At 40.2% G+C, this 14,296-nt stretch overlaps 1 protein-coding gene across 1 annotated transcript in view; it reads left to right on the top strand.

Moving 5' to 3' along the window:
- The window catches only part of LOC101170893 (complement C3), a 42,560-nt gene that overhangs the window by 13,700 nt on the left and 14,564 nt on the right, over nucleotides 1-14,296 (top strand). The window contains exons 20-30 of the mRNA XM_023959331.1: nucleotides 1,905-2,204; nucleotides 2,668-2,923; nucleotides 4,636-4,721; nucleotides 8,872-9,011; nucleotides 9,101-9,310; nucleotides 9,434-9,494; nucleotides 10,317-10,400; nucleotides 10,526-10,729; nucleotides 10,967-11,042; nucleotides 12,527-12,689; nucleotides 14,134-14,247. Of these exons, the coding sequence (XP_023815099.1) occupies nucleotides 1,905-2,204; nucleotides 2,668-2,923; nucleotides 4,636-4,721; nucleotides 8,872-9,011; nucleotides 9,101-9,310; nucleotides 9,434-9,494; nucleotides 10,317-10,400; nucleotides 10,526-10,729; nucleotides 10,967-11,042; nucleotides 12,527-12,689; nucleotides 14,134-14,247 (1,694 nt within the window). The remainder of the gene's footprint in view (nucleotides 1-1,904; nucleotides 2,205-2,667; nucleotides 2,924-4,635; nucleotides 4,722-8,871; nucleotides 9,012-9,100; nucleotides 9,311-9,433; nucleotides 9,495-10,316; nucleotides 10,401-10,525; nucleotides 10,730-10,966; nucleotides 11,043-12,526; nucleotides 12,690-14,133; nucleotides 14,248-14,296) is intronic.

Raw genomic sequence — 14,296 nt, forward strand, 5'->3', positions numbered from 1 at the left:
ATATATCTACATCTGTGATAGTGAGCACTTCTCCTTTGCCAAGACAATCCATCCCGTCTCACAGGTGTGCCATATCAAGATGCTGATTAGACAGCATGATTATTGCACAGGTGTGCCTTAGACTGGCCACAAGAAAAGGCCACTCTGAAATCTTCAGTTGTATCACACAGCACAATGCCACAGATGTCGCAAGTTTTGAGGGAGCATGCAATTGGCATGCTGATAGCAGGAATGTCCACCAGAGTTGTTGATAGGGAATTGAATGTCCATTTCTCCACCATAAGCCTTCTCCAAAGGCGTTTCCGAGAATTTGGCAGCCCACCAACCGGCCTCACAACCGCAGACCACGTGTAACCACACCAGCCCAAGACCTCCACATCCAGCATGTCCAGCTCCAAGATCGTCTGAGACCAGCCACTCGGACAGCTGCTGAAACAATCAGTTTGCATAACCACAGAATTTCTGCACAAACTGTCAGAAACCGTCTCAGGGAAGCTCATCTGCATGCTCGTTGTCCTCATCGAGGTCTCGACCTCACTCCAGTTTGTCGTCGTAACTGACTTGAGTGGGCAACTGCTCACATGCGATGGCGTCTGGCACGTTGGAGAGGTGTTCTCTTCACGGATGAATCCCGGTCTACACTGTTCAGGGCATATGGCAAACGGTGTGTGTGGCGTTGTGTGGGTGAGCGGTTTTCTGATGTCAATGTTGTGGATCGAGTAGCCCATGGTGGTGGTGGGGTTATGGTATGGGCAGGCATATGTTATGGGCGACGAACACAGGTGCATTTCATTGATGGCTGTGAGGAAACTGGATTTTCTAGAAAGGACTGTATTAAATAAAAATATTATTATTAGGTTGGTTCGTTTCCCCTTTTCAGTTTCCAGCACGGCATTTTGAATGCACAGAGATACCGTGACGAGATCCTGTTGCCCATTGTTGTGCTGTACTTCCAACAACATCACCTCATGTTGCAGCATGATAATGCACGGCCCCATGTTGCAAGGATCTGTACACAATTCTTGGAAGTTGGAAACATCCCAGTTCTTGCATGGCCAGCATACTCACCAGACATGTCACCCATTGAGCATGTTTGGGATGCTCTGGATCGGCGTATACGACAGCGTGTTCCAGTTCTTGCCAATATCCACCAACTTCGCACAGCCATTGAAGAAGAGTGGACCAACATTCCACAGGCCACAATAGACAACCTGATCAACTCTATGTGAAGGAGATGTGTCGCACTTCATGAGGCAAATGGTGGTCACACCAGATACTGACTGGTTGTCTGAGTCCCCTGACCCCCTCAATAAAACAAAACTGAAGATTTCAGAGTGGCCTTTTCTTGTGGCCAGTCTAAGGCACACCTGTGCAATAATCATGCTGTCTAATCAGCATCTTGATATGGCACACCTGTGAGGTGGGATGGATTGTCTTGGCAAAGGAAAAGTGCTCACTATCACAGATTTAAACAGATTTGTGAAAAAAATTTCAGAGAACGTGTTATTTTGTGTATGTGGAAAATGTTTCACATCTTTGAGTTCATACCATAAAAAATGGGAGCAATAACAAAAGTGTTGCGTTTATATTTTTGGTCAGTGTAGAATTTTTATTAAAAGTGATGCATTGCTGACAGAGGTGTGAACATAGTTTAACATGAGCTGTTCCTTTAACGGATTTATTCTATCCCAGACTTCCAGCTCTTCCTTTAAGTTTCATTTACTCTAAGTGCAATAATTTTATGAATGAGGTTTTATGTTATTTATCTTTTTATTATTTTCTTGTCCTAAAATCTTCCTATTTCTTGACAATACTCTTAATTTCTGTAAAGTCCTTTAAACTGCCTGTGCGCACATAATCTTCTGTGCATAAATAAATTTGCCTTGCCTTTCCTCCGACCACAGAGAATCACTACAAAGAGAAGCTTGAGCGGCGCTGCTGCAAAGACGGCCTGCGGGAGATTCCCATGCCGTATTCCTGCACCCGACGTTCCCTCTACATCACTGAAGGCTGGGAGTGCATGCGAGCATTCCGCTACTGCTGCTCCACCTACAGGGGCCAGGAGTTTAACACAGAAATTCCCACCACCCCTCCGCCGATGACCACTGCTCCCCCCACCACCACACGCCCACCCACGACCAGCCCTTTAATTTTCTACGCCATGATCCCACATCGAAAAATCCCTCTGTCACGGGAAACTTTTGGTTAGTATCATTTCTCTTTCATGTCAAGATCAGTCTTTAATGTGATCAGTACTAACAGGTTATGCTATATTAAACTTATTTGTAAGAAAACATCAAAAACAGAGGAAAGAAAGAAACATTTGGAGATGACTGTGAGAAAAAAGAGAATCACACTATCCACTGTTCTGCTTCGGAGTGGTGAAGATGAGTTCAGTCTGACCCCTTCCTTAGGGCTTTAAAGACAACTTTGGATCTTTGTACCAATTTTAAGCCAATTGTTGGTAATACTGTTCAGAAAAAAAAAAAACTTTGATTAAATTTCACAGAAATACAGCACATGCAGGAAGAAATCCTTATTCTAATGTTTTGCGTATTCCTCTCATTTTTGTGCAGATGTGCTACAGGACATCGTTTTCTCAGTGTCAATTAAAACGTGTAAATGTGTTGTTTTTCTTTTTCTGAATTTTTGTTTCTTTTCCAAAAGACTGGACAAAGGAAAAAGCATCAGAACTGCCTTTAAAAGTTTCACAAAGAACAATGCCCAAACTGCACATGAGCTTTTCAGCCATGGACAGAAGGCCAGAAGAAGCAGTAGTAATGCCAATGTTGGAGGCAGCGGAAGAAGAGGAGGATGAAGAGTGGGAGGAAGTGGATGAGAGCCAAATATATCTGCGTCACAAGTTCTTTGAGTCATGGCTTTGGATGGACATTGACCTGCCCAGCAAGGCAGAGAGGGATGGGTGAGTGAGACATGAGCAAACATCTGACTACTGAGGCAGAAAGCACTTACTATTTTGTTGTATGTTACGGCTTTCCAGTTGTTCCTGTTTCTTTCTGTTTGTCAAACAACATGCATATTGTTGGTTGAGTACCTTCTTGAATGCGGTATGGCAAATACCAAGTTGCAGTGCTTGGCACTCTCCCTGTCGGGTAGTGGTCAATTCTGATGGTAGACCTGTTTTTGTAGAGGCTATCGTAAGGTCAATATAGTTACGGTGGCTGATTAAGTTCCTCTGCCTCGTTTGGAAGTTTGCTTTGACAGTATCCGGTCAGCAACTTTCATAACCAAGCTTGACCTTCTAAAGTGTTACTGGCAGGTCCCGTTAACAGCTAAAGCTTTGAACATATCCCCCTTTGTATCACCTGACCACTTTCTGCAATATACTGTCATGGCTTTCGGGATGAGGAATGCTCCTGCTTCCTGATGAAGCTTGTGCTTGGGAATGTTCCACAATGGAAGGTTTATCTTGACGATGTTGTTATTTACTCTGACAGCTGAATTGACCACCTAGTTACCATAAGGACAGGTTTTCAGCGGTTACCCTAAATTTGGCTAAATGTGAGTTTGGGAGGGCTACAGTGACCTATTTTGGAAAACAAGTGAGACAAGACCAAGTTCGTCCACTCGATCCCAAGGTTTCTGCGATCCTGGACTACCCTGTCACCACTACAAGACATGATCTACGGCGCTTCCTTGAGATGGCCGGTTACTACGGATGTTTCTGTTGCAACTTTCCTTGTTTCCTCTCTTACATCTTTGTGTAGCCCAACGGTTCCATTTATGTGGTCAAACGGGTGTCAACATGCATTTGACACCGTAAAAACTCACTTGTGCAGTGCACCTTTGTTAGCCGCTTCTGACTTTTACATGCCAGGTGAAAGGTTCTCAAATGTTGCGCAACTCTTTTGTGGTGTTGGAGTTAAAATTCCACTCCTATTGTGCTGTTTCCTGGTACATAGTTTCTGCAGAGTGGCAGGAGTTAACTTAAAATTAACCTCTGAGTTGTAGCCAGGGCAGTTGGCATGGAGCAATGGTACCCTCCCTTGTCTTTCTTGTTGTTTAGAGCTCTGTGTTTACAAGCCACAAGGCTTTAAAAAAAGAAATACCGGTCCTCATAACTGCTAAATTATTCTGTATTATGCCACAAGAACATGCTAAAAACATCAAAAGCGCAATTTTGTCTCAACAAACATGTTGCGATGTATGTGAACGTTTTCTAAAACCAAACTTTAAAGAAGCTCGAGGCTCAGGAATAGTTTAGCAAATGTGTTATTGTTGGATTCTTCAAGCTGTTTGCAGAAATCCACAACTTCACAGATTTTAATTGGATTGGACCAAGAGCAGTTAGAAATGTTAAACTTTCTAGTGTCTTTGTAAATATGTACATTTTGGCCTTTTATTTGAAAGCTATATCTGAATTGTTCTCTATTATATACCGTATTTGGTATTGTGGGGTTCAGTGACTACCTTAAAACCAAAGGCCAACATGTTTCTTAATGTGTGAATACTGCTTTGCTGCTGTATTTTCCTTATTTCATGACCATTTTTAAATGAAATAAAAATGTTGAAGAGGCACAGTTGAGAGCTAGATGTATTAATTTGGTTTTAGACTAACTTGTTTTGCTTCTGATTGATTTCATGGTGACCAGAAAATCTGTATTTTGTCCACAGATTGGCGTCCTTGAATCTGGACAGTGCGTTGCCTGACAGCATCACAGAGTGGGGCGTTCTTGCAATCAGTGCTTCTCCTCATACAGGTTAGGCTTTGGCACAAAGCTTTTATGTTCTGTTATAAGCTTTTAAAGAAACTCCAAAGCTTTTGAGTCAAATCAAATCAAACTTTACTTCTATAGCACTTTTACAACTCATGCTACCCAATGTGCTTTACATAAAAATGTAATCAGATTTTAAAAAGAAAAGGACAAGACATTGAACAAATATTTTGTCTAAAACCCACACAATGACACCCCCCCCACACACACACACATACACTTACACACTCACATTACCACACACATCATGGTAAGAAGAATGGGAAAATGATGCAATGCAGGAATCAAGTGGGGAAACAATGTTTGGGGACATGTCCACATCAGTGACCCCCCCCACTCAAGTCCACAGAATACACTCACAGGACCCCCCAGATCTCAGTTTAAGGGAGGCTGTTCCACAGGCAAGGTCCATAATAACTAAATGAGGCCTCGCCGTATGTTTTAGTTCTAACTTTTGGGATAAATAAAAGGCCTGTTTCAGCGGACCTCAGGGTCCACAAGGGCCCATACCTTAAAATCATATCAGATAAATATGAATGCCCAAAACCATTAAAAACATTTAGAAAAACCAATAAAAGAACTTTAACATCAATTCTGAATTGCACAGGGAGCCACAGCAGTGATTTTAAAATTGGCATAATGTGTTCCCTCCCTCTGGTCCTCGTCAGCACGCATGCAGCTGAATTCTGCAGCAGTTAAAGGCAGAGAGGAGGGCATTACAATAATCTACTCTGCTGGGAATAAAATCATGCATTAGCATCTCTGTGCTAGCAATATTTATACTGCTGTAATGCTGTGAGGACATTTTTGGAATTAAGATGTTTTTTAAATCCTTTGGTGAAATCAACAAAACAATTGCAAAATTCTTCTTTTTTATGTAATATAGATAGTATAAGTTATGATACGTTGAGTGATTTTGATCAATCTTTGCTCACAACAATGGTAGTTTAAGATGCACAAATATTGACGGGAAATTTCGGAAAAAAACACCTTAACCAATGTCTAAACTTTGATTTTTAACGTTATGTAACTGTTTTATAAAGAATTAATTATCAACAAAATTTTGCATTCTCTCAATACTGCAAGTTGTCATATAAAAACGAGTAGCACTAGATGAGTTATTCATTTCGTAAAATCAGCAAACCTTTCCCGCCAAAAATGTTTTTGACATGATTTTTTAAATGCGCAAGAAAAGCCCTTCTACTGCCTGTAGAGGTGCCATTCTAAAAAACTATAGTCAAATATTTAATATACAGTAATATTTTTATATTATTTGGTCTGTTTTAGGAAAAAAATAAACAGGTTGCATTTTTCAAATGCATGTTTTCACCTTTTAATTAATTTTTTTACGTTTTTTATAAATTAGTAACTACATTCTGAGTTAGCAAGCTAAATATTTAATTTACAGTTAAATGTTATTTTTAAAAACACAAGTTTGGTTTACAAACTAAATGTATAGTTTGTAAAATAAAAGTTTAATTTTATAAAATTAAACATTTGGTTTTTATTAAATAGATTACATCTGATCTGTGTTTCCCAAACTAAACATTTAAGCTTTATAACTAAATACATTTTTGTTAATTAATTATTTAAGTCCAAATTAAATATTTAGCTTTTTAACTAAATATTAAGTTTGAAGCTACATATTTAACTGCAAACTAAATATTTAGCTAACATGCAAATGAACTTACCGATAAAAGGATGTGGACTATCAAAATAAAAGTTTCATTAGCTTTGTCTCTGAATTGATTCTTGCCAGAGGTGTCAGCATGTATTTGTGCTACACTGATTCAGTATTCTAGCCAACTCTGCTAGAACACCGAGCTGTAGTTGCAGCCCCCCACTACCCTCACTTCGAACGTTTACATTTTTTTAAACGTTTTTTGTTTGATTGGCACCAGAGGTGTACTCTCTTGAAAATCTGCATGCTGACTCATCACCAGTCCCTTTTCTGATAGAAATGACCCCAACACTTCTTTCTTGCCCATGCATTAAAATAATTTCACCTCTTTTAAAGGTAGGTAGATAAGGAGGGGACGGGGGGTAGGCATGGGGGCTGTTTACAGATTGTTCTGCTATAATAATCTTGCATTATTCGATTAGCGCCCCCTGCTGTGATGTCAAAAACAAAACAAAAAAGAAATTCTGTGCCAGTGTGAGCACCGTGCAGCCACTGGACATCCTCTTTTGTCCTAGTGACCAGTTCCAGAGTCCTTACATTAATCAGAAGCTGCTCTTCCTTGTATGCTTGAAAATAAAAAGGTCAAAGGCATTCCACCACGGTCCGTCCAGTTGAACCAGGAGATGTGAATTCCTGCTTAACCCAAGTGGCTGTGATGGTTTTTTTGAGCTTCACTTTCTAAAGCCCGACAGACTTGACCATCACAGATAACTCGTAATTGTAAGGGGGAAAAAATAGATTTCACTCAATATTTTTACAAGTGCGGTTTTAGCAAAAATGTGTTAAACACACAATAGAAAATATTTAATCTTATTTATGCTCAAAATACATACGTAAATATCAGTAATCTTTGAAGAAAATTAGTTTGTCTTGGAAAGAACATGACAGTATTAACTTTTCTTTGGATTGTGGGCAGGGGAGCAGCATTCTGCTTTACTGTGACTGTGTGTAGAGAGTTAGCTCAAATATTCATTCAGGTCTAAAGAGTTTAATGAAAATATGTTCAACTCATTAAAAGAAGAAAAAAAAGAAAAACTCCTTACTTTGTTCCCAACATTATATGTGCTCATCTGCCAACAGTTCAACATAAGTGGGACAAAATGACATTTTACAAGGTTATCTATTACTCTCATGATGTATTGGTTTAAAAAATGCGTATATAAAGGCTATAATAATAACATATTATAATTTGAAATTACATACTAGGACCACAGAAATAACAATTTTGAACTGTGTTAGAAGAGGCTGTTTGAACTAAAATGCAGGAAAATATGTTTTTATTGTTGTCTAAATGTCACTTGCACCGCTGCACTTTGAAAGCTTCACATATTCTGTGTAAAATACCAAGTTCTTTCTGATAAAGATTCATGATGTAAATATTAGTCCACTGCTGCATTGCCGAGCCCGAGACTTTAGCTAAAGATGTTTAGGCAGATTTGAAAGGAGGACCACAGATCAGCATAAACTGAGGTCGTGGAAAAAACCCAAAAGGATCCTCCCTATTTTGACCTAATTTAGAATGTCCAAGTTAGGCGGAGTTAACTCCAGCCAATAGAGCTGCGCCAGTGAGCTGACAATTTAGGCTTCGAGTAGGGGTCTGTAGAAGTCAATGGGTGACGTCAGAGATGCTCTGTTCAGGAATGTCTATGTCTATGGCTTAGATTTAGACCATAAACTCCACAGTCGGTTCAGACGTGCTGTTTTAGTGAGAGTGGAGTTGACTAGTGAAGCAGAAATGACTGACGCATATTTCACCTGACGTAAAAATGGAAAAAGATTCTGAGCCTAAATCATTAAATAAAAATAAAATCATTTTATTTTAAGCACATTTTCACAAATCAGTACATCGGTACATTATAAGAACACAAAATGAACAAGACATTAAATAGTAAAATTAACACAAAAAATTGTGTTAAAAAAATTCAAATCCTGCACTTGTCACGTTCCTATGGTGTCTAATTAAAATGTCTATCTGATGTTTTATGTTAAACTAAAATGGACATCGAATGAGGTTATTATTGGACATAAAATAGTTGACAAAAGATGCACATTGTAGACCTATAGACATCCAGAACTGGTTTTCGACGGACAGACACATAACTGCTGGATCTTCATGTCCGCATGACGTCTAAAAAAAATGTCAATCTGATCTTCGAATGTTGAACTGAAATTGATGTTGAAGTTCATTGTTAGACACATGTTATTAGAATGTATGTATGCGAGCGTGAGAATGTGTTTATGTGTGAGTGAGTATGTATGTACAGTATGTGTGAATGAGAACGTATGCATGAGCGAGTGAATGTATGGGAATGTAAGTAAGAAGTTTGTGTGAGTGAGAATATAGGTCTGTGAGTGGTTCAGAATGAAATACATCTTGTACGGCTCCTCAAACATTCCATACCTTTTTTCTTGGCATTAGCTAGGAAATCTGAAAGTTAATCTTTCTGACTTCAGGTTTCTGCGTCGCTCAGCCCTACAATATCCAATCCTGGAAACACTTCTTTGTTGACTTGAGGTTGCCGTACTCTGTGGCGAGGTTTGAACAGCTTGAGATCAAAGCTGTGGTGCACAACTACGGCTATGATGCACTTCAGGTAAAGTAGTCAGTTTGTTTTTTACTGTTTTAATGGTTTTGTTTTGGAATACGTTAGTGTCACCGCTTTTTTTGGTGCTCTATGCTCAGGCCAGGGTGGTGCTGATGAAGACAGAGAAGATATGCAGCGTTGCTTTCAAGGACAAGCACACACAGGAGGTGACGGTCCCTGCCAGCTCCTCTGTGGCAGTGCATTACACCATTGTGCCACTGGAGGTTGGGAATCTTCCTCTGGAGGTAACAGCTTTTGCCAAAGGCATGGTGGGAAGTGATCGCACCCAGAAATCTCTACGGGTGGTGGTGAGTCTCTCATGGTCAAAAATTTGTTTCATTAAACAAATATAGTTTTAAAAAAAGTAAAAATAAACAAGATGGCAGCGTCATGTTTTTGTGTTTTTACTTTGTCTTTCATGACATGACCAGCTGGAAGGAGTGGAGAAGACAAAGGTTCAGACTGTGGTGTTGAATCCTTCAGCTCATGGGGGTACGCTGGGAATTATGCAATATTTTACATTTACAGGATTTTTTGTGGATGTCTTTGCACTTTTCTTAGCTTTCCTCCCAAACTAAAGTTTTGCAATTTACTTCCATTTATTGACTGCACAAAAGAACTGGACGGCGTGAGTGTGACATCACCCATAGAAAACAATTTACTTCCAGTTCCACAGCAAATTTAGTTGGCATTTTTCTCACAAGTTTACAAAGAAGACAAGCCAGTTTCCATAAGGCCGTGTTGTAGCCAGAGCTAAGGAAACAGTCTAAGTAAGTGAGCAGTGATTGATCAGAATTGGCCTTAGTGAACATTTCTATGGTCACCACTCTCATCAATCAGGAGAGAGCTTGTTGGAGATCCACACCCCTATCACTTGAAAGTGGACTTGGGAGAATCTGTCAATCAAATACTGTGAACGTTCGACATGAGATCACATACATTTATTGAGGCATGTTATTGGCCAGTTTATATGCTGAATAACATGAACTGCATTTAAAAAAAACATTAAAAAATTAGGATTATCCAGAAGCATATTAAAAAAGATGGCAGAACAATAATGGTTATTCTGAAAATAATGACTGAGTAATAGCTGTTTATTTCTCAGTAAAAGTCAATGGGATCTTGGCTTATTGGAACCAGTACTTCCTGTCTGGAACGCCAGGGAGGAGGGATCACTTAGTCCAGTACAGTCAATGCATTATTTGCCAGATCCCCACGCTCTGTTAGTCTGCTTTAGGACAACATTTTGGTTCTATATTGTGTGCCATATAAAAGATATTGGTTGATTGATGACCGCATCCCTGTTTGCTGCAGGAAGCCAGACGGTTCACGTTGGCAAAATTGAAATGGATGCAGTTGTGCCGAATTCTGTGCCAGAGACTTTCATCAATGTAAGAGGTAAGCATGTGATCCGACATTAGCAAAGCGTTGCAAAAAAATAAATAAATAAATATATATATATATATATATATATATATATATTTTTTTTCTCCCCCTAATTCCTCCTCTCTTTCTGTCTTTAGGGAATGTGCTGGCAGACAGCATTGATAACTCCATCAGCGAGGACTCTCTTGGTGCTTTAATCCAGATGCCTGGTGGCTGCGTGGAGCAGAACTTGGCTACCATCACACTGCCGCTAATTGCAACACTATACTTGGACCGGACTGGGAGCTGGGAGAGCGTGGGGGTGCAACGCAAAGCTGAGGCCCTAGGCTACATCAAGAGAGGTTAGACGGTGGGAAGGGGCTAACAAGATATTGGAGGAAAACAGAATGTTTTTGATGAAAAAAGAACTTGATAAATCAGGACTTCAAGTGAATCAAATCCCAGGTGAATCCAAAAGTAAAGCAATAAGAATAACAACATGTGATTTTAATTAGTAAACATGAATGGACAGATGCTATGGATAGTTATTAATGGATGATGGATGTGTTTTATATTTAACTCATCTTTTGTGTCTTCAGGTTATGAGAACCAGCTGGAATACAGAAAGACTGATGGTTCTTATCCACCGTATAGCCGCCAGGAAGCCAGTACATGGTGCTTTCTTATTCTTGTGTTTTGTTATCTTGCCCCTAAACAGGATTTGTTTTAGTTGCAGATGTGCAGCTTAATTTACTTCCTGTTGCTTTAGGCTGATTGTTGATGGATAATGCCTTAGTCACTACCTCCCTTATGGGTGGATTCTGCTGGCAAAAAATGGGCAAACCTGTACGGAGCACACAGATGGCTCGCATGGAATCTTTGAAGCCGGTAGAGTGAAAATGTTCAGGCAGATTATTTCTACGGATATGCTGCAGGCGACAGCTAGTAACGAACACTTAAACAACACAATGCTAAGTAAGGGTAAAGTAAGTGAGGCATGTCATTCAGATTTTTTATTTTTTCAATCCCCCAAACTCTACACACTGCCTGTTAGTATTCTTTATGTGAAAGTGTACTCTTTGCACGCATCCTGATTGTTAGAAATTAGGAAATTAAGACAATCAGAGTATAGTTTGTGTGGGGTATCTAACAGGTACCGGTACTTACGTACTGCATGCACACTCCATGCGTGGAGCAATTGCTAGTGAAATCCTTCATGTTAATTGAAAGGTCCGGCCCAAGCTCTTATTTTGACGGGAACAAAACCCTACAAAACTTCCGGGGCTTGTCTCTGCAACTGACCGCTCTGCTGTCAACCGCTCCAAGTTGACCAATCAATGAACTCTGTGGACAAGATCTTTAACAATGGGCCCTACATCCCGTTCCTTTACACAGAACAGACCTGTTGTTTATATTTCTTCTTTATTCCCTGTCTGCAGTTATGTTAATACAATCAATTGTTTGTTTGTTTTTTCCAATTTCCTCTCATCTGTGTTTTCATTCACACACTCTAGTCTTCTAGAAGCAGCCCTTTAGCAGCCAGATCGCCTAACTTTTCCCAAAACGCATTACACACGTGCTTAGTAAGGAGCCACTATCCCCAGCTTAGTAAAAACTAGAGCAGGACTGGCCAGCTTGCTGCTGATTAGCTGACTCAAGTGATTCCACACCCTGATTGACTGAACGCGCCTGATTTAGGTTGTCAACATCAAGCAATGCAGGGAGAGCTTAAAAACATAGTTTAGGCTCTTGAGGATCAGGGTATGTCATAAGTGCATGTAACCTTCATTATCCTTACAAATACTTCCCAACATACCTACCACACGCATGACAATTGTACATTCCATTTTCACCATGTAATACGAGGCATTAGAGACGCTCACCTTAAGATGCGTCTCTTCCTGTGTAAGAGTCTTTACAGGCCTGGACAACCCAAAAACCTGCGGCACCCTTACAGGTGCATGTCACTAACGCCTGAAATGGTTTATTTTACATACAATCACACAGACATGTTGTTTTACCCTCTCATTTCCTAATGAGGTGCATTAAATACTCAATTCAGATCTTGGTAACATATTTTAACTTTTTTTTTTCCTTTTAGTTCTTTAAATGGGCAGAATGGGTGTCTGCAGTCTAACCTGACTCTGATTTCCTGGCAGGATCACTGCATACGTGGTGAAAGTGTTCTCCATGGCTTACTCTGTAGTCAGCATCAATAAGAACCAGATCTGCGACCCGCTCATCTACCTGGTGAACAACAAACTCCGACAACGAGTTGGAATGTACAAAGAAGACAACCCAGTTTACTCCACCACCATGACTGTAGGGAACACACACCCACACAACCATGGAAAATATGTTTTGTTAGCTATTTTCTTTGTTCTCAGTTGTTATCATTTTTAAATTCCATTACTTAGACTGTTTCCTCATTAGCTCTTTAAAATAATGGTAATAGTCACCTATTGAGCTGGCATTTGATGATCGATTGTTGGAAAACCTGAAACACTATATTACCAAAAGTATTTGCTCACCTATCCAAATGATCAGAATCAGGTGTCCTAATCACTTAGTCTGGCCACAGTTGTATAGAATCAAGCACTCAGGCATGCAGACTCTTTTCACAAATATTCCAACTTGGAACTGTCATAGGATGCCACCTGTGGTGAAATTTTCTCGATCCTAAATATTCCACAGTCAGTTGTCAGCTCTATCATAGCAAAATGGAAGAGTTTGGGAACAACACCAACTCAGCCACAAAATGGTAGACCACATAAACGAATAGAGAGGGGTCAGCAAAGGGCAAATAGATTGCCAACTTTCTGCACAGTATATTGCTACAGAGCTCCAAACTTCATGTGACCTTCATATTAGCCCAAATACAGTATGCAGAGATCTTCATGGAATGGGTTTCCATGTTAGAGCAGCTGCATCTAAGCCACACATCACCAAGTGCAATGCAAAGCGTAGGATGCAGTGGTGTGAAGCACTGGACTCTAGAGCAGTTGAGACGCGTTCTCTGGAGTGATGAAAAATGCTTTTACATCTGGCAATCTGATGGGCGAATGTGGATTTGGAGGTTCACAGGTGAAAAATGTGTTTTGAAATTTGGTGGAGGAGGTGTAGGGTTGGTATTCAGGACTTGGGCTTGACCCCTTACTTCCAGTGAAAGGAACTCTGAATGCTTCAGGATACCAATACCTTTTGGACAATTCCATGCTCCCAACCTTGTGGGAACAGTTTGGAGCAGGCCCCTTCCTCTTCCAACATGATTGTGCGCTAGTAAACAAAGCATGATCCATTCAGACATGGATGACAGAATCTGGTGTGGATGAACTTGACAGGCCTGCACAGAGTCCTGACCTGAGCCTGATAGAACACCTTTAGGAGAAATTAGAGCAAAGACTGAGAGCCAGACCTTCTTGACCAATATCAGTGTGTGACCTCACCAATGCAGTTTTGGAAAAATGGTGAGAAATTCCTATAAACACACCCCTCAACCTTGTGGACAACCTTCCCAGAAGAGTTGAAGCTGTAATAGCTGCAAAAGGTGAACCAAGATCAAACTGAATTCTATGGGTAGGAATGGGATGGCACTTCAGTTTATATGTGAGTCAAGGCAGGTGAGCAAATACTTTTGGTTTTATAGTATATACAAAACCCTTTGGACACTTTTAAGCTTTAAAGCATGTTAGCAAAAAGAAATACATAAAATTTTTAAACCTATAACTATTGATTCTTTTTGGTTTCCGTCTGTCGCCTCCTCCAGGGTGGCCTGCGTGGGGGTGACCCAGAAATAACACTCACAGCCTTTGTGCACATTGCTCTTTCTGAAGCAAAGCGGGCAGGGATCCTATGTACCAGTTCAGGTGTGAGTGTGGAGGTAATGATCTATTCCCAAAATACCTTGATTGTTTTTGTGATGCTATTTC

Source organism: Oryzias latipes, chromosome 1 (assembly GCF_002234675.1).
Source record: "Oryzias latipes chromosome 1, ASM223467v1".
Classification (NCBI taxonomy): domain Eukaryota; kingdom Metazoa; phylum Chordata; class Actinopteri; order Beloniformes; family Adrianichthyidae; genus Oryzias; species Oryzias latipes.